The sequence below is a fragment of the Nomascus leucogenys genome, chromosome 20 (assembly GCF_006542625.1).
Source record: "Nomascus leucogenys isolate Asia chromosome 20, Asia_NLE_v1, whole genome shotgun sequence".
NCBI lineage: Eukaryota > Metazoa > Chordata > Mammalia > Primates > Hylobatidae > Nomascus > Nomascus leucogenys.
In genome coordinates, this window is record NC_044400.1 from 38,738,840 (window position 1) to 38,766,035 (window position 27,196).

The 27,196-nt window shown below is 35.6% G+C and overlaps 1 protein-coding gene across 1 annotated transcript in view; it reads left to right on the plus strand.

Moving 5' to 3' along the window:
* Positions 1 to 27,196, plus strand: part of NFXL1 (nuclear transcription factor, X-box binding like 1) — a 73,153-nt gene that overhangs the window by 22,478 nt on the left and 23,479 nt on the right. The window contains exons 12-18 of the mRNA XM_003258418.3: positions 1,699 to 1,789; positions 6,393 to 6,513; positions 6,741 to 6,900; positions 7,950 to 8,041; positions 12,976 to 12,997; positions 13,427 to 13,567; positions 16,804 to 16,970. Of these exons, the coding sequence (XP_003258466.1) occupies positions 1,699 to 1,789; positions 6,393 to 6,513; positions 6,741 to 6,900; positions 7,950 to 8,041; positions 12,976 to 12,997; positions 13,427 to 13,567; positions 16,804 to 16,970 (794 nt within the window). The remainder of the gene's footprint in view (positions 1 to 1,698; positions 1,790 to 6,392; positions 6,514 to 6,740; positions 6,901 to 7,949; positions 8,042 to 12,975; positions 12,998 to 13,426; positions 13,568 to 16,803; positions 16,971 to 27,196) is intronic.

Genomic DNA, 27,196 nt, shown 5'->3' on the forward strand with positions numbered 1-27,196 from the left:
TCTTTCTGGAGTTCTTCAGAGCTTTTTCTGTACTGCTGCCTTCTCTGCACAAATTCTAGCCACACTGGCCTCTCTGAACTACGAATTTTGCCTACTCAACTTTATGAGACAGCCAGATTCTGCTTATGATCTTCCTCCTTGTGCTATAGCCAGAAGTCTTCATGTGTAAGCTGATAGCATTGCAAGACTTACCTAGTTTGTTTCCCCTTCTGTTAGGGACTGCCATCTGTGCTGCCTCATTATCTAATATCTCAAAACTGTAGCTTCATATCTTTTATCTGGTTTTCTAGTGGTTTGAGACAGGAGTGTAAATCTGGTTGTTGTTACTCCATCGTAACTCGAAACAGAAGTGTCTATTGGCTTATTAAAGTCATGGACCACATAACCTTTTCCCCCACTGGCAAAGTGATAGGATAGGCACATAGTATTACTCAATAAACATTTGTCTAATTGAATAAACTATATTGCCTTTTTTTTTGAGACGGAGTCTTGCTCTGTCGTCCGGGCTGGAGTGCAGTGGTGTGATCTCGGCTCACTGCAACCTCCGCCTCCTTCAAGCAATTCTCCTGCCTCAGCCTCCCCGAGTAGCTGGGACTACAGGCGTGCACCACCATGCCTGGCTAATTTTTTAGAATAAACTATATTGACTTAATTGCTTTTTAATAATGTACATTTTGTTTTTAGCTATTTTTATATAATGAAACTTACAACCCTAAGTTTCTTTAAGACAATTGTAGTCTGTATTTCCTTTCCAAAGTTAGGTAAGTAAGAAGTTAAGGAAAGAGTTAAGATGGCAATATAGACTTGAAGTAGTTGACTGGTGTCCATGATTGAAAAATTAGGACAGGTCATAGATAGCTATATTTCTCACAGACACAGAAGTGTCTGTGAAACCAGGGAAGTGACAAAGAAAGCTGGATGCAAGTAGCCTATCTCTGCTTCTCTTCTTTAGTCTCTTAATCTATGGTTTGAAAATAACTGCCAAACGAAGCCAGGAGCAGTGGCTTATGCCTATAATCCGAGTACTTCGGGAGGCCAAGGCGGGCACATTGCTTGAGCTCAGGAGTTTGAGAGCAGCCTGGGCAACATGGCAAAACTCCATCTCTACCAAAAATACAAAAACTACTCGGGTGTGGTGGGGAGAGCATGTAGAACTAGGTACTCAGGAGGCTGAGGTGTGAGGATGGCTTGAGCCTGGGAGGTGGAGGTTGCAGTCAATCAAGACTGTGCCGTTACACTCTAACCTGGGCAACAGAGCCAGACCCTGTCTCAAGAAAAAAAAAAAAAAAGAAAAAAAGAAAAAGAAAATAAATAACTGCCAAATGAATCTATACGTTGAATTGATTTTAATTAAATTTTTTAAAAAACCAGACTAATTGTTTTCCTGAATTGACATTCCTTTGGTTAATGTTGTTAGTCTCTGCATAGATAAAGGAATGAAATTATCTGATGGAAATGTTTTGAATCATAGAATAATTAACTGAAAGTCAGGAAAATTTAGCTTGATTTGTTAAATTAGGTCATCATAAGTTCTTAGTGAAGTATGTTTACTTACCAGAAGAATGTTGATATTCTTGAATACTTCTTTTAGTGAAAAGTGTATCTTTTGCTTTCCATAAGTTCTGTAACTAGTAATGACATGCCTATTATTCATGGGTTTTTGAATTACCTGTTCTTTATATATTGCTTTCTCTTTAGTGTTGCCCTGGAAACTGTCCACCTTGTGATCAAAACTGTGGACGGACTTTAGGATGTAGGAACCATAAGTGTCCATCTGTCTGTCACAGAGGTAAACTTTAATAAGAGCTATGATTTTATGTTTGTAGTGATGTAGTGGTTTTTTTTATTGTCAATATTCAATATAATGTATTGAAATAGTGTTTTATAGTCATTATTTATCTCACTTGACTCTCTTAACCTTGAGAAGAAGGTAAGGCAGTTTGCCAGTGTCTCTATTTTATAGGCAAAGAGGTTGAAGCTTAAGAGGGTTCAGTAACTTACTCAGGGAAATGTCTAGTACGTTTGAACCCGGAATTTCTGTATATAAAAGTATTGTCCTTTCTATAACACCATATTGTTTTCCCACTTCCCAACTTTCCCCACACAATTTTTTAATCAATGAAGGTGTTCATAGCGTTTTGAACACCTTATTTATTCTGAATTTTATATACTTATTTGTTGTTAAACCTAGTAAAGGATTAGATAATGTCCTAAGCTGGTGATTTTTAAACATTTTGATCTCATGACCCCTTTACACTCTTTTGGTCCCCAAAGGGCTTTTGTTAATGTGAGTTTTATTCATTGACATTTATTGTATTTGAAATTAAAATAAAATGTAATAATATTTATTATTTTTAAAAAAATAGCAATAATAAACCCATTGTATCTTAATACAAGTAATATGTTTTACAAATGTCTTTAATGTCTAGCTTAACAGAAAATAGCTGGATTCTCATATATGCTTCTGCATTCAGTCTGCTATGGATATCACTTTTCACTAGCTTCTGGAAAACTATGCATGTGAGACCTTGCAGACCTCCTGAAAGGGTCTCAAGAACCACTAGGGTTCCTGGACTCTACTTTGAGAATTATGTTATAAGTTATTACTAGACATTAAAAACTGAGTTAACTTCACTCATCTGGATTATGTTGATATGAAATGGAATCTACTGAGATATGGTATACAGTATTGGAAAGATCGTGGACTTAGAGTAAGAAATCCTGGATTTAAGCCTAGACTCTGCCACTTAGTAGTTTAATACCTAGAACAAACTACTGAACTGTTTCTCAGTTGATCTCCCTATCCTTTCAGAAATCCTGCAGCATATATGGAACTACTATTATTTTATATGTGGAACAGGCCAGGAGACTATTGGCCCAAGGTTAATAGAACTAGTTGCAGAGTCAGGATGTGAACCCAGTGTTTGTATTTCCATTATACTACATTCCTTCCTCATTAGGAAAAGTGTCAGATTCTATTTACTCTGTAGACATTTCCTGTAGGTGTTCTTTGATTTGCCAGTGAAGTTTAGAAATAGTTTTTCAGGTATGCTGTCACCAACACTACAAAGATTTTATTTTCCTTTATAGTCATTACATCACTGACCCATTGAGTTTTTGCAGATTTTTGCAAACTACATCTCTGTGATATAGATGGTGATATAGATATATAACTGGTTTAACAGTAGTAAATCTAATATTATGTAATTTACCACATTAAAAGACCAGAGGAATGAGATCATCTTGATAAATGTCTAACATCTATATAAGATAAAAATTTAATTGGAAATAGACACATCCTTAACCTGATAAAGAGTATCTGCAAAAAGTTTAGAGCAAATATCATACTTACTGGAGAAGTGTTGGAAGCATTTCCCTGTCTCATATTTTTGTGAAGCAAAGCCCATAAATATTTCAGTATTTGTCTCTAAAAGATGGATTCTTAACCTAAACGTAGTTAACATATTTCTTCATATCAGCAAATTTCTGGTTTTCAAATTTCTTGTTGTCTCATAAGTAACTTCATTTTTTACATCAGTTTATAGACTCAAAAACCTAATAAAATTGATATGTTGTAATTGGTTTTGTCTCTAAAGTCTTTTAATCTATAATTTCCATCCTCTATCTCCTTTTTTCCCCTTGTGACTTATTTGTTGAAGAAACTAGGTTGCTTTATTTAGTTTCTCAGAGTCTGGGTTTTGCAGATTGCATCTCTGTGGTATTATTTAACATGTTCCTCTGTCCTCTGTATTTTCGATAACCTGTTAATTGGATCTAGAGGTTTGATCAGATTCAGGTTTTGATATTTTTTGGTAGAGTGGTGTTTGTTTGTTTGTTTTGTTTTGATAGATTTCTATTAACCCTTAAAAAAGCTTATTAGTCACAACAAAATTTTCCCTGATGTAAAGTATGTGGAAGATGCTGTTGTGCAACTGTCAATGTTTGTTTCATCTACAGTTATAAAAGAATGTGGAATCATAATTTCATACCATTTTTCCATCATTCTAGAATCCTTCATAATCAGAATTATACAGTAATTTATAGGGGGAATATACTAACTGCATGTTTGTGTTGTGGGTATATGACAATTTGATTTATAGTTTTGCTTTGTTTTTTGAGACAGATTCTCTCTCTGTCACCAGGCTGGAGTGCAGTGGCGCGATCCCGGCTCACTGCAACCTCTGACTCCCCGGTTCAAGTGATTCTCCTGCCTCAGCCTCCCAAGCAGCTGGGATCACAGGCATATGCCACCACGTCCAGCTAGTTTTTGTATTTTTAGTAGAGCCGGGGTTTCACCATGTTGACTAGGATGGTCTCGATCTCCTGACCTCGTGATCTGCCTGCCTCGGCCTCCCAAAGTGCTGGGATTACAGGCATGAGCCACAGCACCCAGCCGATTTATAGCTTTTTTAAAATTCATGATCATCTGTGTTTATAGTTTCAGAACTACCCGAATCATGCCTATTTTGGCTATTAACTGGTATTGGTCAGTATAGTTAGAGTCTCCCTATACTATTTTTTCATTTTGAAAGTATTATCATGGAAGCTATTTTAATTATAATGAATTCTGTTGGTCAGTAGGGAGACTGTTTAGAGAAATTATCCCTTATTTTCAAGATTTAATTTTAAAAAATGTGATACTGTTGTTTAGAATAACGAAAAGGTTATGTTTGGTAAGTTCTTCTGCTGAGGATGAACGAAAAATTGTCGTTGTTAAGTATAGAAACTGATATAATATGCCAAATGAGAACCGACTTAAATATCACTATCAACTTTAAAAATACAACTTGTAGTCATTCTTTAGGTAAAATAAAAATAAAACTTGATATGTGGGTTAGGATAACTTGACTTGCATTAACATCAAGAATATATGTGTCAAAACACATTTGGTGTTTTGTATAATAAATGTTATGTTTGACCCTACAGTGTTTTACCTCTAATTTTCTCTTTTTCTATGTTCATTATTTGAATTATAATTCTTAATTTGTGTTTGTTTTAGGGAACTATTTTGAACTTCTAGAGGCACTTAAGCCAGGATATTGTCCATCTTTAATCTTTTTTTATCAGGTTGACTCCCGGTTCATGTTTTGCTTGGTCCTGACACCTAGGCAACAGTCTCTTTAAGACACTCATTTCTTCATTGAAAACTCTTCTTCCTTCGTTATTTCATTTCTGATAGAGTTCCTTACTGGGAAAACTAGAGTGGAAGAAAGCCCTTCAGATGATGACAGAACCTCTTGGAGCGAACTTTATAGCCTGCTTTAAAGATTTCTTTGATTTTGTTTTTTTATGTTTCTGCCAACCCATAACAAAAGAGCGTAAAAAGCTGAAACCAAAATAACATTTTTTTTTTTTTTATGTTTAGAAGAGATCTATTTGGGATTATATCCTAAAATGGTGGCTTAATACTTAGTCTTCCACAAAGTACAATTAATGTAAAATTGACTGTACTTGCTACTAACCAATATCAGGTCATGAGAAAGAAGTTATTGGGAATTCATCTTAAAATTGTGTACTTGGATAGATGTATGAAAGTAGGCCAGCGGTATTATTGTTAATGTTAAATTTTCCAAAGACTTAAATCCATTTTTGCTTGTTTTAGTTTTGAATGAGTAATGTGTTAAATTTGTTATTTAGAACAGAAGTTTCAGCACATTTTAGAGAAATGTCTAAAACTTTATTGAGGTACCAGTGTACAGAGAGAAAAGTGTTATAAATCAGGGGCTGGGTGCGGTGGCTCACGCCTGTAATCCCAGCATTTGGGAAGCTGAGGTGGGAAGATTGCTTGAGTCCAGGAGTTCGAGACCAGCCTGGGCAACATAGTGAGACCCCCCTCCATCTCTATAAATAATCAAAAATTAGCTGGGCATGGTGGTATGTGTCTGTAGTCCCAGCTACTTGGGAGGCTGACGTGGGAGGATTGCTTGAGCCCAGAAAGTTGAGGCTGCACTGAGCTATGATCATGCGACAGCACTCAGCTTGAGCACAGGGTGAGACCCTGTTACAAAAAAAAAAAAGAGAAAAGTATTACAAATAAAAAGTATACAGCTTGTTGAATTTTTACAAACTGAACATAGCCAGGTAACCAAAACTTACATCATTAAACAGAACATTACCAGAATTTTCCACACCTTCCTTGCATCCTTCATAACTATCACTCTGATTTTGAACAGTACAGATTAGTTTTTCTTGTTTACGGAATCATGCACTATGTACTCTTTGTGTCTGGCTCAATGTTTTGTGGTAAGATTCATTCATGTTGTTGTAGTTTCTTCATTCTTGTTGTAGAGTATCCCATTGTGTGAATATACTAAATTTTTATGTATTTTACCATTGATAGGGATTTGGGTAGTTAAGGAAACTTTTTAATTGTCAGACTGTTTTTTTTTCAGGCAGTTGCTATCCCTGCCCAGAAACCATAGATGTGAAGTGTAATTGTGGCAATACAAAGGTGACAGTGCCCTGTGGCCGAGAACGTACCACAAGACCACCCAAGTGCAAGGAGCAATGCAGGTGAGTTTGAAGCTTTGCACAAGCGTCCGTCTGATGTTGTACAAATTTAAATTCATATTGGCCTTTTAATATTTTAATTTAATTTTGCTTCAGTGTTTTAAAATATTAATATTCACAGTATACTCATTCTATATGGAATCAGAAGATATGTAAATAGATAATTGTCCTTTAGATGTAATTATTCAGTGACTAAAAGTAATTTTTGAAAATTGTACTTTATGATTTAGTCGACCACCAACTTGTCATCATACAAGTCAAGAAAAACATCGCTGTCACTTTGGCTCTTGTCCACCATGTCATCAACCTTGCCAAAAAGTTTTGGAGAAATGTGGTCACTTGTGTCCTGCTCCGTGTCATGATCAAGCATTAATAAAGCAGACTGGCAGGGTAAGGTAATAATGCTATTAGAGAAATAGTGCATTGCTGTGGGTTGTACTTTCTTGCTTTTACTTAGTTTTTCAACGAGCAATGATTAAGCACTTATTGGGAAACACTGTGCTTGGAGCAGGGTACAAGGTAATCAAGACTTGATTTTGTTTTAAGCAACTCACGTGTAGAAAAGGAGTGAAACCAATGTTTGCAAATACAGTGTGATAGTTCATTATGATCACCATATAGATGAATTTGGCAGTCCTCCTTCATTTATTGTGGTTTAGGGTTATAGATATCTCCTATAACCTTATTTTAAAGATTTGTTCACTTTTTAATATTTAATATTTATTTATTTTTAGTTATTTAATTTTTTTTTTTTTTTTGAGACGGAGTCTCACTCTGTTGCCCAGGCTGGAGTGCAGTGGTGTGATCTGGGTCACTGCAACCTCCACCTCCCGGGTTCAGTGATTCTCATGCCCTAGCCTCCTGAGTAGCTGGGATTATAGGTGCCTGCTACCACGCCCAGCTAATTTTTGTATTTTTAGTAGAGATGGGGTTTCAGCTTGTTGATCAGGCTGGTCTCGAACTCCTGACCTCAAGTGATCTGCCCGCCTTGGCCTCCCAAAGTGCTGGGATTACAGGCGTGAGGCACCACGCCCAGCCCAGCCTCATGAACGTTTATTGAGCCCTTACTAAATATCAAGCATTTTTTTAGGTGCTGAGGAACAACAGTGAGTAAAATAATGGAGATTATATTCAATTGGTAGATGTTGCAGTTTACAATTGTTTTTCTCATTTCCTTATTGGAAGCAAAGGAGGCTATACTGCCTTTGTTCTACCATTTATAAACTGGGTTCTGTCTCAGTTATTAATACCAAATGTGTGTGGAGGGGAACATTTAATACAGATAAAATGAAATATTTCAGTAAGCACAACTTATTGATTATTTGAAAAAATTTCAACCTGCTTGAGCAGAGGATACATGGAACTGTGTTCTTAGATTCTTAAAATGGCCATATGATTTAATACCTCTGACTTAACATTCTTATGTATTTTATTTGTAGCACCAGCCTACAGGCCCTTGGGAACAGCCTTCTGAGCCAGCATTTATTCAGACTGCATTACCGTGTCCTCCATGTCAAGTTCCTATTCCTATGTAAGTATTAGAATTTGAATTAAAAAAAAAAAAAAAAAACTTTTGACATAGCCTGAAGGGTATCTGAAGTCAATCTCCCTTTTTTCTTAGTTCAGTTCATTATTATTTCAGGCCTAGCCTATCAACTAGTCTGTCTGTCTTAACCTTCTTTCTTTTCAAACATGTTTGTTATACTTACATATAAACCTACTATAGATATCTTTTTTTGAGTCTTTACCCCCAGTTGGAGTTTGATGCCCTTCTTAGCTTTCCATAGCAACTTGTGCATGCAATTACAAAAACAAATCCAAGGAACATCATCTGTTAGTTTTCCTGATGACTCCCATACTGGAGTGTAAGCTCCCTGAAGACAGAAGAAAGCCAGGTTTTAGATAAGGCAAACTTGGGGAATATTTAAAGGAAGACTTGGAAATGAGAGGAAGTAGTTTCCTGGATGGGCCAGTGAATGACTGGGACTGAGCTGTAAGGAGCTGAACCTACAGTAATACAGAATCCTGGAATTTTTTATACTTCCAGTAGAGGTTATGGAGTATAGGGAAAAAAGGGCAGAATGCTGAGAAGCAACATAAAATTAGAAAAGTTGTCTACAACTGAGGTGACAAATTAAACATTGGTATTTCTGGTGTATTGGTCTTTTAAAGAGAGGATTGTTTTTGTTTTTTAATTCTAAAAGCTTTCATTTCCACAACATTCCTCCCAGTTGAAATAGCATGTATATTTTTGTGTATTGGTCACACAGTCAAGTTGGGAAGCAAAGTGTTGTTAGGAGATGTATGCACAAATAGGGTAATTTTAGTCTGTAGATTTAATGGAGGAGGGCTGTGTAGTTAGCAGAGAGGTTTTTCATGTAGGTATTCAGTTATTTGAGACTACTCTTTTACTGAGGACTTAAGTTATGAGGAACCAAGTTGTTGCAAATATCTCTAAGTTAGAATTATTAGTGGCCTAAAATTTTTCCTTGAGAGAAACAGAAGAGACATTGATACTATAATTCATAGGCACGAAAATGTTGTCATAATTACCTAAGTAATTAGGTCATAAGTACCTAATTACCATTGAGTTCCTTAGTCTGTTTTTTTTTTTTTGAGACGGAGTCTCTGTCACCCAGGCTAGAGTGCAGTGGTTCAATGTCGGCTCACTGCAACCTTCTCTTTCCAGGTTCAGGATGTAGCACAGCATTTGACAGAATCTGACACACTTTCTTGATAAAAGCACTCAAAAAGCGTGGAAGAAAAGATAATTTTCTCAACCTGATAAAGGGCATCTGTGAAAAGCCCACACAGTTCACATAATACATTGTGGTGAAAGATTAAAAGTTTTCTCTGTAATAACAGGAACAAGACTAGGATGCCTGCTCCTGCCACTTCTTTCAAGATTGTACTAGAATTTTTAGCCAGAACAATTAGGCTAGAAAAAGAAATTAAAAATGTCTTTTTACTTGGAATAAAGAAGAACTATTTGTATTTTCAGATGACATGATCTTGTGTGTGAAAAGTCTTAAGGAGTCCTCAAAAATGCTATTAGAGTTACTTAATGAGTTCATTACTGTTGTAGAAAACGTCACTATACAAAGCCAGTGGAATTTCTGTACACTGGAAACAACTGAAAATGAAATTAAGAAAACAATTACACTTAATAGCCTGAAAAGAACATTTTGTTTAAGAAATTCAATAAAAGAATATAAGATTTGTACAGTAGAAACTACAAAATCTAAATGAAAACCTAAATAAAAAGCGCAGTAACATTTATCCCTCACATAATTAGACTGGAAGTAGAGCAGCTCTATAGTTGATTAATTTGGTTCATTCAATCACATATCATCAAGAGCTCAGATTGTCTTTCCATTTTGTTATCCTCAGTGTGTCATCTTTGACCTCAGGCTGTTTGCCTTTCTGTTAACTTCTCAACCCAGACATGAAAGTTTCCAAAGGGAGAAATGGAAATGTGTAGCCTTCTGTGTGTCATCATCATCACCTTTTCCTTTTCTTCTTCTTTTCTTTTTTTAAAGGGTAAGGAAACTTCTCCGAAGCTCTACAGGAGAACTCTTTTGACATCATTAGACCATTTTTAAGCCAGTCCCTGGAAAGGGAAATGATGTGTTTATTTTCTTAAATAGACTTTATTTTTTAAGAATGTGTTCACGTTTACAGAGAAAATTGCAAAGAAAGTATAGAGAGTTCCTATGTGTGCCCCCATACCAGTTTTCTCTATTACCAACTTTCATTAGTGATACAATTTTTACAGTTGAGGAACCAATATTGGTACTTTATTATTAGCTAAAGTCCATAGATTACATTAGGATTTACTTTCTGTGTTATATGGTTCTGTGGGTTTTAATAAATGCGTAGTGTCATGTATTTACTATTATAGTTTCATACAGAATAGTTTCACTGCCCTAAAAATGCCCTGTGCTATACCTATTCAACCTTCTTTTCCCCTCCCCGTCTCAAACTCCTAGCAACCGCATATCTTTTTACTGTCTCTGTAGTTTTGCCTTTTCCAGAATGTCAATAGTTGGAATTATACAGTATATAGCATTTTCACAGTATATAGCGTTTTCAGACTGGCTTCTTCACTTAGCAGTATTTATGGTTCCTCTGTGTCTTCTCATGGATTGGTAGTTCATTTATTTTTATCATTGAATAATAATACATTGCATAAAGGTACCATAGTTTGTTTATCCGTTTACCATAGAACAACATTTTGGTTGCTTCCAAGTTTGGCAATTAAGAATAAAGCTGCTATAAACATTTATGTGCAGATTTTTGTGTAGACATAAGTTTTCAGCTCATTTGGGTAAATACTTAGGAGTGTAATTGCTGGATCTCATGGTAAGACTTTAGCTTTGTAAGAAGCTGTCAAACTGTTTATTAAAGTGTCTGAATCATTTTGCATTCTCACAACAGTGAGTGAGAATTGTTGTTGCCCTTTATTCTCACCAACGTATGGTATTGTCAGTGTTTTGGATTTTAGCCGTTCTATTTTTAATTGATACACAATAATTATACATATTTATAGGAAATGTAATGCTGTTTCAGTACATACAGTGTGATATACAGTGATCAGATCAGAGCAATTAGCGTATCCATTATCTCAGACATCATTTCTTTGTTTTGGGAACATTCAGTATCCTCTTTTCTAGCTATTTGAAAATATATATTATTGTTAACTATCGTTATCTGTAACTATAGTTGTAGATATCTATATCTATAGATATCCATTGTTATAGGTAACTATTGTTATCTATAGTTAACAATAGATAACAATAGTTTTATGGCACTGTAGGATAACTATAAAACACCAGAACTTGTTCTTCCTATCTAGCTGTAATTTTTTTTTTTTAACAAATCTCTCTTATCTCCTCCTCCCTCTACCTTTTCCATCCTGTAACTATTCTGCTTTTTATTTCTATGAGATCAACTTTTTAGCTTCTACATGTGAGAGCATGCAGTGTTTAACATGCAGTGTTTAATTTCCTGTTCCTTTTTGCCCATTTTTATATTGCGTTATTTGCTTTCTTATTGAGTATATTTTGAAGACAAGCCTTTTACCAGCTGTGCATTTTCCAAGTATTTTCTGCCAGTCTGTGGCTTATCTTTTTAACCCTTTTTTTTTTTTTTTGAGACAGGATCTCAGTGCTGTCACCCAGGCTTTTCATGGAGTAGGAGTGCAGTGGCTTCATCACAGCCCACTGCAGCCTCAACCTCCTGGGCTCAAATGATCCTTCAACCTCAGCCCTACCCCCAACCCCCTAGTAGCTGGGACTGTAGGCGTGCACTATCATGTTCAGCTAGTTTTTTTTAATTTTAATTTTTTGTAGAGACAGGGATTCATTATGTTGCTCAGGCTGGTCTTGAAACTCCTGTGCTCAGGTGATCCTCCTGTCTCAGCCTCCTAAAGTGTTGGGATTACAGGTGTGAGCCACTGCGCCCAGCCTTTGTGGCTTTTCATTCTCTAAATGTTCTTTGCAGAGCTGTAATTTTTAGTATAATGACGTCTATCGTCCATTTTTATTTCATGGATTGTGCTTTTGGTGTTGTATCTAAAAAGTCATAATTAAACCCAAATTACCCAGATTGTCTGTGTTTTATAGTTTTGCATTTTACATTTAGAGCTGTGATTCATTTTGAGTTAACTGTTGTGAAAGGCTTAGGGTCTGCCTAGGTTTTTTTTGCAAGCGGATGTCCATTTGTTCCAGCATGAATCATTTATTGAAAAGAATGTCCTTTCTTCATTCAATTGCCTTTGCTCTTTTGCCAAAGATCAGTAGACTATGATTTGTGTGGTTCCATTTCTGGTCTCCCTGTTCTCTTCCATTCATTTATTTGCCTATTCTTTAATCAGTACCATTCTGTCTTGATCACTGTAGCTTTATAGTAATTCTTGAAGTTGGGTGGTGTCAGTCTTTCGACTTTGCTTTCTTCAGTATTGTGTTGGCTGTTCTGGGTCTGTTATCTTTCTGTATAGACTTTAGAATCAGTTTGTTGATATATACAAAATAACTTGCTGGGATTTTGATTGGAATCATGTTGAATCTGGATCAAATTGGAAATAAACTACATCTTAATAATTTTGAGCCTTCATAACTGTGAACATGGAATATTGCTTCATTTATTTAAATCTCTGATTTCTTTCATCAGTATTTTATAGTTTCCCCATAGACATCTTGTATATATTTTGTTAAATTCATACCCAAGTATTTCATTTTTTGTGCTAATGTAGTATTATGTTTTTAATTTCAAATTCTAATTGCTTATTGCTACTATATAGGAAATCAGTTGACCTTTGTATATTAACTTTGTGTCCTGTAACTTTACTATAAATTGCTTATTCCATATGTGTTTATTTTTTTAATGCTAGTAGAGTTAGCATCTTTAGGTATTATTTTTGAATAATTTGTAATGTTTTCATTTTATTTTATTTTTTCCTTGTAGGGAATGTCTTGGGAAACATGAGGTGAGTTACAGGCACAATTTTTAAGTAAAGCTTATAATCTATACTATCACATACTAGTATAACTTTACTAGAGTTGTTAGAAATAATAAAGTCAAAGTATTGTTATTTTACTGTTATAAAGAGTACAAGAGTTTATCTCCTAATTTAAAAAATATGTAGTGCCTTTATTTGAGAATTAGCCTGTGGATATGCATTCACTACAGAATCATACTGAATTTTCCTTTTAGGAGGAGAACATTTTGCTTCTTGGCATTCATTACTTTGGAATATTTTGATAGGTTATTTGATTTTGATAATATTATTATTCGTGCAAACTTATACCTTTCTGAAACTTATTCTCAAATGATAGCAGAGTAATTTTGGAAACATATAGTATGTCCAGAAACGTTTGTGTAATGTGTGCTGTGCTGATTTCCTTTATTTTTAAAGGTGAGTCCACTACCATGCCATGCTGTAGGACCCTACTCTTGTAAAAGAGTTTGTGGAAGAATCTTAGATTGTCAGAATCACACATGTATGAAAGAATGCCACAAAGTAACCAAAACTGATGGCTGCACTGGAAAAAACAAGGTAATGTTCTTAGATTGAACGTATATCTGCCTATAGTATTCTTGAAACGTTTTTTCAACAGTTAGACCATAAATATTTTTGTTTTGCTTTAGCTTCCTTCCTCTTTTTTTGCCCTCATCCCTTCTCCTTCTTTTCCTTTCCTAAGACAGCTGGCCTTAAACAGCTTGGTGTATATAGTTCTGTGTCTTTATTCCAGCTCATAATAATGTGCCTTTTAATGTGGAACCCTTTACATACTGTACCTGTGTTAATACATAGGATATGGTTTTATGATAAAAATACATAGGTTATGTATCTTCTTAGATAGTAAGTAAGAGTATCGCCTCCATTTCTCTCTGTTCATATCTGAGTTTAGAGCATTTACTCTAAGTTAGTTTTCAAACCTGACACACAGGATGGATGATGTTCATAATTTTAATAAATTTAAGTAAATTCCCAATCTTTTGTTAAAAGTAAAATAAATGGCATCACAGATGAGCAGTGTTTCTATATGTATAATTAACTAAAAGCATTTTACAAGTATATGAGAACTCAGCTTTTCAAAGATCTCTAAAAATTGTCATCTTACAAGGAAAAACAAATATAGCTAGTGTTAAACTTTAGTTTTAAAATAATTTTTTTCTAGACTTCCGTTCTATAGGGAGTTGTAATGCTAGTGTCTAAATGAGAAATAGGCCAGAAAATTTTAAGTGTCACTTTATTATTAACATTAAATTTACAACTATTTAAATTATTAATATGACTTATGTTATTGAAAATTTTAGTTGCATCATTAGGTTTTTTTTTTGTCTTTTATAATACATGACAACATAGGTATTCTTCTTTTTCATGTGCAAACATATGTGTAAATGTATTGCTTATAATTTCTTCATCAATCCGTGCCTTGACCCTCAAAAATGTACTCATGATAAAACAAAAAAGATACTAGAATTATAAAATCAAACTAACAAATAATGATACAAAATCATTTTAACTAGTTAGGGTGTAGCTGCTCCATGGCTTCCCTCTTCCAGATTTCCAGAATATGAAGTGAGTCAGAAAAAGCTTATTTTCAAAGCTGATATGACTATTAGAGATTTATTGTGGATTATCCCCAAATTGATTGCTTCCTGGGTTAAAGCTTCTGTTTTTCTTTTTAAATGAGAACTGCATATGATATTTGACAGATGGACTTGCTGTATTTCTTAACTAAGATAGTCTTTCCTAGAAGATAGAACTTGATATTGGAAGTGATCCAGGAAGATAATTTAGTAAGTGTAGATTCAGTGATTTTTTTTTGTTTCTCCCATAGCTGGAAGGAGCTCATATTCTAAGTACTTTTTGTTTTGTAGATAGGGAAACGGAAGCTCTGTGACTTGTCCATGATTCTGCAATAGGAGGGTAGCAAATCAGAAAGTACTGTGCCTGATCTTTTAACTCCCAGCCCAATGTGCTCTTCTACTCATGTTATTTAAATAGAAGATTTTTGTAGGTGTACCACATAGTTAGGAAGAGCAAATGAAATAAACTCTGTTAACTTTGGTTCTCTTTGCATATTTTGTTACTCACTGCCTAATACTTGCTCAGTCTTCCCCATCTCAGAAAGTCATTTTACCATTTTTACCCAGTTGTGCAGATCAAAGACATAGGAATCATGCTTGATTTCTTTCTTGTCTTTGTTGTCCTTTTCCCACAGAAAATCCTGTTAGGTTTGTCATCAAAATAGATCCTGAATCTGACAGTTGCTCATACATAACCTGTACCACTACCATCCTCATCTAAGCCACCATTACCTTTGACTTAGATTTCTGCAGTAATTTCCTAACCAACATTTCTACTCTCACTTTGTTTTACTGCATCAGCCAGATTAATCTTTTAAAAAATTTAAATCAAGTATCATCTTCCTGCTCCATATCCTTTGGTAGTTTTCAGTCACTCTCAGACCAAAATTTAAATCCTTTTCAATGGCCTATAAAGGCTCAGTAATGATCTAACTCCTATCTTTCCCAACTTTCATCTGACTACTCATCACTCTCTTGCTTACTCACTTCTGCCTCTGTTCATCCTGTTACTTGAACATTCCACATTTGTTTCTTCTTAGAGCCTTTGTACTTGTTCCTTTCCTCTGGAACTCTCCTTTCTGGTTGCTCTCTCCCTCATTTAACTCAATTTCTATTCACATGTGATCTTTATCAGTCAGGCTTCCTTCTTGTTGCTGCCATCACTCTTTCTTATCCTGCTTTATCTTTTGTCAGAGTAGTTACAGAGACATTATATTCATGTTCTTTACCTCTTCACATAAATGTAAGTTCCAGGAGCCTATCTCATGTCTTCCCAGTGCCAAGAACAATGCCTGGCACATGTTTTTTTAAAAATAATTTATAAAATAATATTTTTATAATTTGAAACTATTTCTTTTTAATCCTATATGTCAAAAAATAGCTTAGAATTTTATAATAACTGTTGTAATCATGGCTTCTCTTTGGAATGATAATAAAAATGTTTGACCTTTAAGATTTAGTATCCATGTCTATAGCTCTCTTATTTTACCTCAAGTATGACGTGAGAAAACAAACAATATCCTGAAATAAGTATTTTTAACCTTCTTTAGTAGATTGTAATGCTAGTTAACATTATTAAATCACTAGAGAAAAGGGAGGTGCCTTGTTAAGTTACATTGAGGTACATTTATTTGTAAAATGTAATTTAACTTTAATTCATTGATGTGCATTAAAATATAAACTACTGGTCATTCTTTTTTCATTGTATATGTGTTTCTCTTTGGCAAGATGAGATAATTACCTCCAGACTGTTTAGTGCTTTGGAATTTTTATTTATGTGTTAACAGTGTATTGATTTCTTTAGTTCAGTGTTGATTATTGTATAGAAATGAATGAACATTTTTACTCTGTATATTTTATTTCTGTCTTTGACGATTCTTTAGGAAGTAATTTACATTTTTAGTGGGATACTTTATATAGTCCATTTTAAGGTTCATTTAAAAATGAGGCAGTTTGACTTAATGAGGCTCATAGGAAAAAAAATCTGTATGAATAATAGTCATATCGACAATCTTGCTATTCTTTAGTTTGAATATTTTTAAGATAAATGAGAGCATGTACCATTTGATTAACTGTGTTTCTAAGAGCTGCAGAAGTACTTTATTTTAATGGGATATATAAATTTTATAACTGTAACATATAGAAATGTTAGGCTTACCTTGTACTTAGGTGATTTATTTCCATGCTGTTTTTCAGGCTGGCCCAGAATGCCTTCATTGTGAGGAAGGGTGCTCCAAGTCACGGCCACTAGGTTGTCTTCACCCATGTATTTTGCCATGTCACCCTGGAGAATGTCCACCTTGTGTTCAGATGCTTAGAATAAAATGTCACTGTAAGATCACAAGCCTATATGTGGAATGTAGGTAAGTAGACTGAAAAAAAAGTCTTACTTTATTACAATTAGTTGAATTGGTATCTTTTTTATAATTAAGAACCCTTCATAGTGTACTTTGCTTAAACTCTAGATGCCTAGATTTTCCAGTAGAGACCTGGAAGGAAGACATGTAGAATACTACACTTTCTGGATACTTCATCCTGAATTCAAACAGGGAAATTGTGCTTTTTTTCCATTTCGGGATTTTGTGTAAGATTTTGTTATGAAAAATATGGTTTCACTGCTTTTAAAAAAAATTAAAGAAATACTCCTATACCTGATAGTTTGACTATGTCAAATTAGAATTTTGTTCAATCAAAATTTGACTTGTACATACAGGCACACTTTGTTTTATTGGACTTCACTTTATTGGACTTGGCAGATACTGAGTCTTTTACAAATTGGAGTTATTTGTCAACCTGCATTGAGCAAGTCTACTGATACCATTTTTCCAACAGCCTATGTTCATTTTGTGTCTCTGTCACATTTCAGTAATTCTCACAATATTCAAGCTTTTTCATTTCATATCTGTTATGATAACCTGTGATCAGTGATCTTTGATGTTTCCATTGTAATTATTTTGGGGTGCCATGAACTGCACTTCTGTGAGACAGTGAATCATTGATAAATATTGTGTGTGATTGAACTGCATCACTAGCAGTTCCCCTATCTCTCTACCTCTTCTTGTGCCTACTTATTCCGAGAAACAACAGTATTGAAATTAGGCCAGTTAATAACTCTACAATGGCCTCTAAGTGTTCAAGTGAAAGGAAGAGTCACATGTCTGAGTTTAAATCAAAAGCTAGAAATGATTAAGCTTAGTGAGTCATGTCAAAAGCTGAGATAGGCTAAAAGTTAGGTCTCTTGCACCAAACAGTTAGCCATGTTGTGAATGCAAAGGAAAAATTCTTAAAGGAAATTAAAGTTCATTCCAGTGAACACAGAATGATAAGAAAGCAAAGCAGCCTTATTGCTGATATGGAGAAAGTTTTAGTGGTTTGGATAGAAGATCAAAGCAGCCACAACATTTAGAGATGTTCCTAACTCTCTTCAATTCTATGAAGACTGAGAGAGATGAAGAAGCTGCAGAAGAAAAATTTGAAGGCAGCATAGGTTGGTTCATAAGGTTTAGGGAAGAAGCCATCTCCATAACACAAAAGTGCAAGGTGAAGCAGCAAGTGCTGATGCAGAAGCTGCAGCAAGTTATCCAAGAAGATTTAGGTAAGATCATTGATGAAGGTGGCTACACAAAACAACAGATTTCCAATGTAGACAAAACAGCCTTCTGTTGAAAGAAAATGCTATCTAGGACTTTCATAGTTAGAGAGAAGTCAGTGCCTGGCTTTAAAGTGTTAAAGGACAGGCCAACTCTCTTGTTAGGGCCCTAATGCAGCTGGTGACTTTAAATTGAAGCCAGTACTCATCTACCATTCTCAAAATTATGCTAAATCTAGTCTGCGCTCTATGAATGGAACAACAAAGCCTGGATGACAGTATATCTGTTTACAGCATAGTTTACTGAATATTTTAAGCCCACTGTTGAGACCTACTGATCAGAAAGATTCCTTTAAAAATATTACTGCTCATTGACAGCGTACCTGGTTACCCAAGAGCTATAATGGAGATATACAAGGAGATGAATGTTGTGTTCGTGCCTGCTAACACAACATCCATTCTGCAGTCCATGGTTCAAGGAGTAATTTCAACTTTCAGGTTTAATTTTTTGAGAAATACATGCCAGATGTAGGTGGTGATTTCTCCGATGGATCTGGGTAAATTGAAAATGTTCTGGAAAGGAGTCACTATTCTAGATGTCATTAAGAGCATTCACGTCAACAGGAACAGGAGTTTGGAAGAAGTTGATTCCAGCCCTAATAGATGAGTTTGAGAGGTTCAAGAATTCAGTGCAGAAAGTAACTGCAGATGTGGTGGGAATAGCAAGAGGACTATAATTAAAAGTGGAGCCTATAGATGAGACTGAATTGTTGCAATCTCATGATAAAACTTGAACAGATGAGAAGTTGCTTCTAATGGATGAACAAAGAAAGTGGAATCTACTCTTGGTGAAGATACTGTGAACATTGCTGAAATGACAGCAAAGGATTAGGATTTAGAATATTACCCAAACTTAGTTGATAAAGCAGCAGCAGGTTTGATAGGAATTTTGAAAGAAGTTCTACTGTGGGTAAAATGCTATGAAACACAGCATCACATGCTACAGAGAAATCTTCCTGAAAGGAAGAGTCAGTTGATGCAGCAAACTCTATTGTCTTATTTTTTTAAATTGCCACAGCCACCTCAATCTACAGCAACCACCACCCTGATCAGTCAGCAGCCATAAACTTCTAGGCAAGATGATCCATCCGCAAAAACATAAAGACTGACTGAAGGCTCAGATGAGCGTTAGCAGGTTTTAGTAATAAAGTATTGTTAAGTTAAGGTATACACATTGTTTTTCATGATGTAATGCTATTGCATACTTAGTATATTGCAGTATTGTGTAAACATAACTTTTATATGCACTGGGAAGCCAAAAAATGTGTGTGACTTGCTTTAGTATGATATTCGCTATATTAAGGTGGCCTGGAACTGAACCTGCAATATCTCTGGGCTATGCCAGTAGTTGACTTAGGCATAATTTTTTTTTTTTTTTTTTTTTTGAGATGGAGTCTCGCTCTGTCGCCTAGGCTGGAGTGCAGTGGCACGATCTTGGCTCACTGCAGTCTCCGCCTCCTGGGTTCAAGCAATTCTCCTGCCTTGGCCTCCTGAGTAGCTGGAATTACAGGCACGTGCCACCACACCCATCTAGTTTTTGTATTTTTAGTAGAGATGGGGTTTCACCATGTTGGTCAGGCTGGTCTCAAACTCCTGACCTCGTGATCCATCCACCTTGGCCTCCCAAAGTGCCAGGATTACAGGCATGAGCCACCATGCCCAGCCTACTTAGGCATAATTTTTAAGTTATAGATTTAAAAGGTAGGCCTTTGTTTATTACAAGTGTTGCTGTTATAGCACCTATCACACTAGGATATGACCAAACCAGTATGTTTTCTTCATTTAAAAAAATACCAGTTTTTGCTTATGGATTATTTAGATGGAAGAAAAAAATTTCCCTTTTATTTAATAATGATATAACATAATTTACCACTTAACTCTCCTGGCTGTTTCACTCCAGTCTGTAAAGTGAGCTTTTTGTAAATATATTTTACTTAAGTTTCATTTGGGAATACTACTTTATTTCATATTTTTTAGTATAATTACATTTTGAGAAATTCCTGTTCATATTAGCTAACATTTTTGTTCCCTAAACTCTAGACTCATGCTTTGTTAAATTATAGAAGACAAATTTTATTCTTTTCTTATATTAAAGTTATTTTGTTGAAATCTCAAAAATAAAGTATTATAATTTTTAGTCTAGAAGTTTTGTAGGGGGAATTTAGAGGGCAATTTTACATTATTAATGGATGGTAATGATGAACTTGAGCAGTGTCGCACCTGCATTCTGTTTGTTTATATAGCTTGTTCCTCATCAAACTTTCACCCACGAATTTTAGTATCCATTGATGATTCTGTTGTAAATGAGTTGTTACTACGATAACATTTGAGAAAACAGAAAAAGCTCTCAAGAACAACACACGTGCATTGTGTGTCCAGATGCTTCATTAATGAAACCCTTGACTATTTAATCCCAGTGATACTATATAAAGTATTCTAGAGCATAGAAACCCAAGGAAATAACCAAGTGTTTTTTTGTTTTGTTTTTTTTTTTGTTTTTTTTTTTTTTGAGACGGAGTCTTGCTTTGTCGCCCAGGTTGGAGTGCAGTGGCGTAATACGCTCACTGCAAGCTCCACCTCCTAGGTTCATGCCATTCTCCTGCCTCAGCCTCCTGCGTAGCTGGGACTACAGGCGCCCATCACCATGCCCAGCTAATTTTTTGTATTTTTTTTAGTAGAGACAGGGTTTCACCGTGTTCGCCAGGATGGTCTCGATCTCCTGACCTCATGATCTGCCCGCCTCGGCCTCACAAAGAACCAAGTTATTTTACAAAACAAATAAAAACTTGCCAAGTGGGAATTTTCTAACTCCATCTTCTACATTTATTAATTGACATTTTACTGTAAGAGCTCTCCCCACCTCGTATGTTAATACTGGCATGAACCAGTGGATTCTTTATTTGATCCTTTGCCATCATTTTGACGTTTAATTTATTGAACATCAAAGGCCCATGGGAGTGTCTTTCAACTGGTTCTCATGTCCCTTTGATGTGTTTCCATCTTTGTTTTAGTATTTTCTTTTTTTTTCTGGCTAATAAAAATGTCCCAGGCTCATCTTGTACTTTACATATCCTAGCCCAGGACTTAGACATTTCTGTAAGGGCCTTTTTAATGGACAGTGATATTTAAAAACCACTTGGTGTGCTTTTTGCTCCTTGTGTATCATTACTTCTAGGCTCTCTGTTTTGATAAGGACCATTTTTAAATTTACTTTAGTGAATTGGCTGTTGATGTTCTTCACATATTTTTTTTTCCTTGGGGTTTTGGTCGCTTTCTTTACAGTACTTTTGCCTCATAATTGATTTCTCTCATCTCCTATCATTGGTTAACATCTCCAGTCCAGTGTTAAATAGTATTGGCCCTGCCTTGTTTCTTTCTTTAGAGGAATTACTTCCTGTATTTCTACATTATGTAAGATGTTGGCTTTGTCACCATGTTAGAGAGTATCCCACAATTTCTGCTTTCTTGAGTGTGTGTGTATATTTAAATAAGGATTGGATGCTGAATTTGCCAAATGATATTTTAGTATCTGTGGAGATAATCATTAGGTCTATTGATTTGGATTTGCTAATGTTTAGGATTTTAATAATGTTCATTAATTGTATTAGTCTATAATTTTTAAATTTTGTATTTGTCAGATTTGGGTATCAATGTTATGTTTGTTTTATAAAATAAACTTGGCTATTTCCTTGGTTTTCTATGCTTTAGAATATGTAGTATCATTGGGATTAACTGGTCATTGAGGGTTTTATGGAATTCCTCTATGAAACCATCTGGGCCTGATGTGTGTGTGTTGTTTTTGATAACTTTCTCTATTTTTTCTAATGAAAATTTCTCTCTCTTATGGGGTCATTTTTGGAAAACTATTATTTTCCTTAGAAATTATCTATTTCATCTAGATTTTTCAAATTTATTTGTATAAAAGTTTGTAAAGTAGTTGCTTATTGTGATGAAAATTTTGTTGTTGTTTTATGATTTCCGCTTGTCATTCTTATTTTGAATATTTTTGCTTTCTCCTTCTTTCTTGAGTGTTAGGTAGTACATTTTTTTATTTTAAAAAACCCAGGATTTTGATTAACTGGATTGACTTCTTTTATGATTTACCACATTTTTTCTGCTCTTATTTTATTATTTCCTTTAAAAAGAAATTTCTAAATTTCTTTAAGAAGAATTGAGAATTCAATTCATTTATTTTCATGCTTTCATTTTTATCATAGATGTGCTTAAAGCTTATGGATTATTTATTGCTTTAGGTATATTCCATATATTCATGTGTATACTACTTTCTTTATATTTGAGAGTTTCTATGTCTTTACATTATATTTCCTCCTATACTCAAGATTTTTAAAATAGAAGATCTAGTTTTATTGCATTGTGATCAGAGCATGTCTTTGTAATATTTTTCTAATTTATGGAACTTAACAGTGCTTCCTTTGTAAAATAAGGTGATCAATTTTAGTGAATGTTCCATGTGCTTGAGAAGATGTAATATCGTAAAAATCAGGATATAGGATTTGGGTTGTGTGTGTGGATCATGTTTTAATATGGTAGCTTTGTCTTATATTGAAAATGCTGTATTACAATTCCATATTATTAGTGTGTTTCTTTTTGTTTTGTTTTTGTGTTTTGAGACACAGTCTTACTCTATTGGCCAAGCTGAAGTGCAGTGGTGTGGTCATGGTTCACTGCAGCCTTGAACTCCTGGGCTCAAGTGATCCTCCCACCTTAGCCTCCCAAGTAGCTGGGGCTACAGGCACATACCACCATGCCTGGATAATTTTTAAGGAACTTTTTGTAGAGATGTGGTCTCACTATATTGCCCAGGCTGGTCTCAAAACACCTGGGCTCAAGAGACCCTCCTGCCTCAGCTTCCTAAAATGTTGAGATTACAGGCATGAGCCATCATGCCTAGCCTGTTAGTGTGTTTCTGTATCTCTTTGCAGCTGCTGTAGTTTTTGCTTATAAAGATGATTAAGCTGTTATATGTCATACAGAATTTTTAATAATTATGGCTTTTAGCATTGAAAGGTATCCTTTGTCACATTTAACACTTTTGGCTTGAATTCTTATGCATCCCCTTTTTCATTTTAATAGGCAAGTTAAGTAAGTCCTTTAACAATTTTTAATATCACTAATATCTTTGGTTTAGCTCTGCATTATTACTTTATGATTACTGTTTGTATTATGTCACTTTTTCTTTATGTGATACGTTCTCTTTGCTCTTACTTTCAATTTTCTCCTATTAAGGTTTGTTTTCGTTTAGTGGTTGATTACTTTTTTTTTGTACGTTTTTAATGTCGTTAGACCTTGTTTCTTTCATCTTCTACTAACTGGTTTGTCAGCTTTTAATTTTATCACCTGGTTCTCATTTAAGACTATATGACAATCAGTGAGTTTATTTTATTTGCTTTTTTTCTCTCCTCTTCTCATTGTTTAGTTGCATGTTTTATTCTTTTTCCGAACATACAACATTTATATATTATTCTACCCCCATTCTGACCTTTTTTCTTTTTCTTTTTTTTTTTTTTTTGAGATGGAGTCTCGCTCTGTCGCCCAGGCTGGAGTGCAGTGGTGCGATCTTGGCTCACTGCAAGCTCTGCCTCCCGGGTTCACGCCATTCTCCTGCCTCAGCCTCCCGCATAGCTGGGACTACAGGCGCTTGCCGCCACGCCCGGGTAATTTTGTTTTTGTATTTTTAGTAGAGATGGGGTTTCACCGTGTTAGCCAGGATGGTCTCGATCTCCTGACCTCGTGATCCACCCGCCTCGGCCTCCCAAAGTGCTGAGATTACAGGCGTGAGCCACTGCGCCCAGCCCTTTTTTTCTTAGATTTTCAATTTTAAATTTAAATCAACCATCAGTCTTTTTGCTGAAATTTCTCAATCTTCTCTTGGTTGAATGAAGTGCATCCTCTACTAGTTTCCCCAAGAGAGCTTGTGAGTATAGTATTCCCTGAATGCTTAATTCTTTTTTTTTTTTGACAGAGTCTTGCTGTCGCCCAGGCTGGAGTGCAGTGGTGCGATCTCGGCTCACTGCAGGCTCCGCCCCACAGGGTTCACACCATTCTCCTGCCTCAGCCTCCCGAGTAGCTGGGACTACAGGCGCCCGCCACCTTGCCCGGCTAATTTTTTGTATTTTTAGTAGAGATGGGGTTTCACTGTGTTAGCCAGGGTGGTCTCGATCTCCTGACCTCCTGACTTCCTGAGCCGCCCGCCTCGGCCTCCCAAAGTGCTGGGATTACAGGCGTGAGCCACCGCGCCCAGCCAAATGCTTAATTCTTAAACATTCCCTTGCATGTTTTAAGAATGTTTTGCTATAGCATTTACAATTGTATAAAGTCTTTTATTGATGCGTTCTTTCCTAGAGTTTCTTGGAAATATTGCTCTATGCTGCTTTCGTTTATATTTTACTTTTGAGAAATTTGATGCCAGTCTGTTTTCCTTATGAGTTAATTGATCTTTTTTACCTGGGACCCCTAAAGTTGTTTCTTTCTCCTTCACTTCCGTCCTCCTCTTCCTCCATCTTTAAAATCTAATGTTTTTATTAAGGTACGACTCAGGGTTAATAATTTTTGATAAATTTTTTCAGGTACCTGATTAGCCCTTTCAACATATAAGTTCAGTATTTTTATTTTCCTGGATTATAGTTTTAAATACCAGATCTGTTTCATTTATTTTGTTTTGTTTTTTAGTGATACCAATTGTGTATATGTTGGATTTTCTTTTTCTGTCGCCCATTTCACTCAATTACTTCTTTGATACTTTTTTCTAAATCTCATTTTTATCATCTAGGTGGTTTTGCTGCCTCATTTCAGGGAGCCTTATTAAATTTTGATTCAAGTATGTTCTGTAAATATGTTCTTCCATGAGCACCTTGTAATTTAGTTTTTATTTCTGATGTAATTTTATCTTAATTTTTTTTCCTGAATTCAATCAATCTTTGTTCATTTCTTCTCCGTTATGTTCTTAGGTTTTGCTTTTCTGACTTAAGGTGGTAGTGTACTGAAGAGCCCTATACCATGCTCATATTGGGTAATTTGCCAGGACTCACAGGACTCAGCATATAGTTATACCTACAGCTATGAGTTATTACAGCAAAAGGGTAGGAGGCACAGTCAGCAAAGGGAAAAGGCACATGAGGTGAAGTGTAGGGGAAACCAGTCACAAGCGCCCAGAGTCTGCTCCCAGTGGAGCCACATAGTTTGTACTTAATTCTCCCAGCACTGAGTTGTGACAACACTTGTAAAATGTTTCCAACCAGAGAAGTTCATTAGAGACTGAGCACCTAGAGTTTGTACTGGGGGAAGGCTACATAGGCAGCCTCACCTGGTACATACCAGCATTTAGGGCTCTCAGAGGGAAAGCAACTGTTCAGCATAAACCATTTGATTTATACAGTTTAGACATAGTCAGCTGTTCTTACCAGTTCTGGGAATGGTGGGAACCTTCCTGAAATCCAGATTCCCAAGTACCAGCCAAGGGCTAGTCTTAAAAGGAGGGCTTTCAAAAGACAGTGGTCAGGGCTGCTAGGTTAACGCTTCTGTATAGGCAGTATTTCATATAGTTAATTCAGTTTGGAATATTATGTTCCAGTTTTCTTCTTTGTACTTCTTTTTTTGGGTGAGAGATACAGGAGGGGATTTTCATCAGCGAAAAGTCTTTGGATGTCATTTTCTGTTTATTTTCTATAGCAGTTTTTTATAGTTGTAAATTACATATCTTTATGTTTTTGGACAGAGCTTAGTATAAGATTTCTAGTTGATGACCACTCTCTTGCCAGTGTGGGAAAATACAATTTTTTAAATGGTTGGCATTTTAGGGTGGTGCTGAGAAGAGGAGAGGAGTTATGTGTCCTTATTTTACTTTTGTTTTCTTTGGTCTTGCAAAATCTTAAATTTCCCTTCTTCTTTTGCCGGGTCTAAAGAAGTCTGCGTAAAGTCTGCCTTTCCCTTTTTACCTTCTTCCCAGAGTGTTGCCTTTCCAAGATTGGCTACTTGAATCTTGTGTACTTATTTTATTTTATTTTATTTTGAAACAAGTCTGAAGTCTAAAGTCTGCCTTTCCCTTTTTACCTTCTTCCCAGAGTGTTGCCTTTCCAAGATTGGCTACTTGAATCTTGTGTACTTTTTAAATTTTCTTTATTTTTTTTTTGAGACAAGGTGTCTCTCTGTCTCCCAGACTGGATGCAGTGGCACACTCACGGCTCACTGCAGCCTTGACCTCCCAGGCTCAGGTGATCTTCCCACCTCAGCTTTCCTAGTAGCTGGGACTACAGGTGCACACCATCGCACCAGGCGAATTTTGGTTTTTTTTTTGTAGAGACAGGGTTTTGCCGTGTTGCCACGGCTGGTCTTGAACTCCTGGGCTCAGGCAGTTCACCTTCCTCGGCCTCCCAAAGTGCTGGGATTGGAGGCGTGAGCCACTGCACCCAGCCTTGTGTACTTTTTAAAATCCATTCCCTTTAGTTAGTGCTGTGGTCTACCAGGATATTTTCAGTATTTTCATACTTAGGGGGACCTTTTTCTGTTGTGATTTTAGCTCAGCCTCCTCTTCTGTTTCATTTAGTTTTTTTCAGAACTCCACTAGCTCTATGAAAATACTTGCATTGGGAGCTTGAAAAATGGCTCTATCAGGAGTTTTTTTTTTTTTTTTTTCCCTAGTTATAGGTAATTTGAAGTTTGTAGAAATTTGTGTCTTCTAGTTGTGCTGTGGTTGTGGGATTTAGTGATTTTATTTGTTATTAATGAGCTATATGTTTTTTGAGGGGGACATGTGGATATATTTGGATTAAGGTGGCTTCCATTACATCAGCACTACAGATTTTTCTTCTCAAATACATATTAAAGTATATGTTTTAATATAGAATTCTATCGCCTCAGTTCTAATAATTTCATTTGTTTTCAATTCAGTGAATTATTTAAGTCATCTTTTCCTTTTAGTCC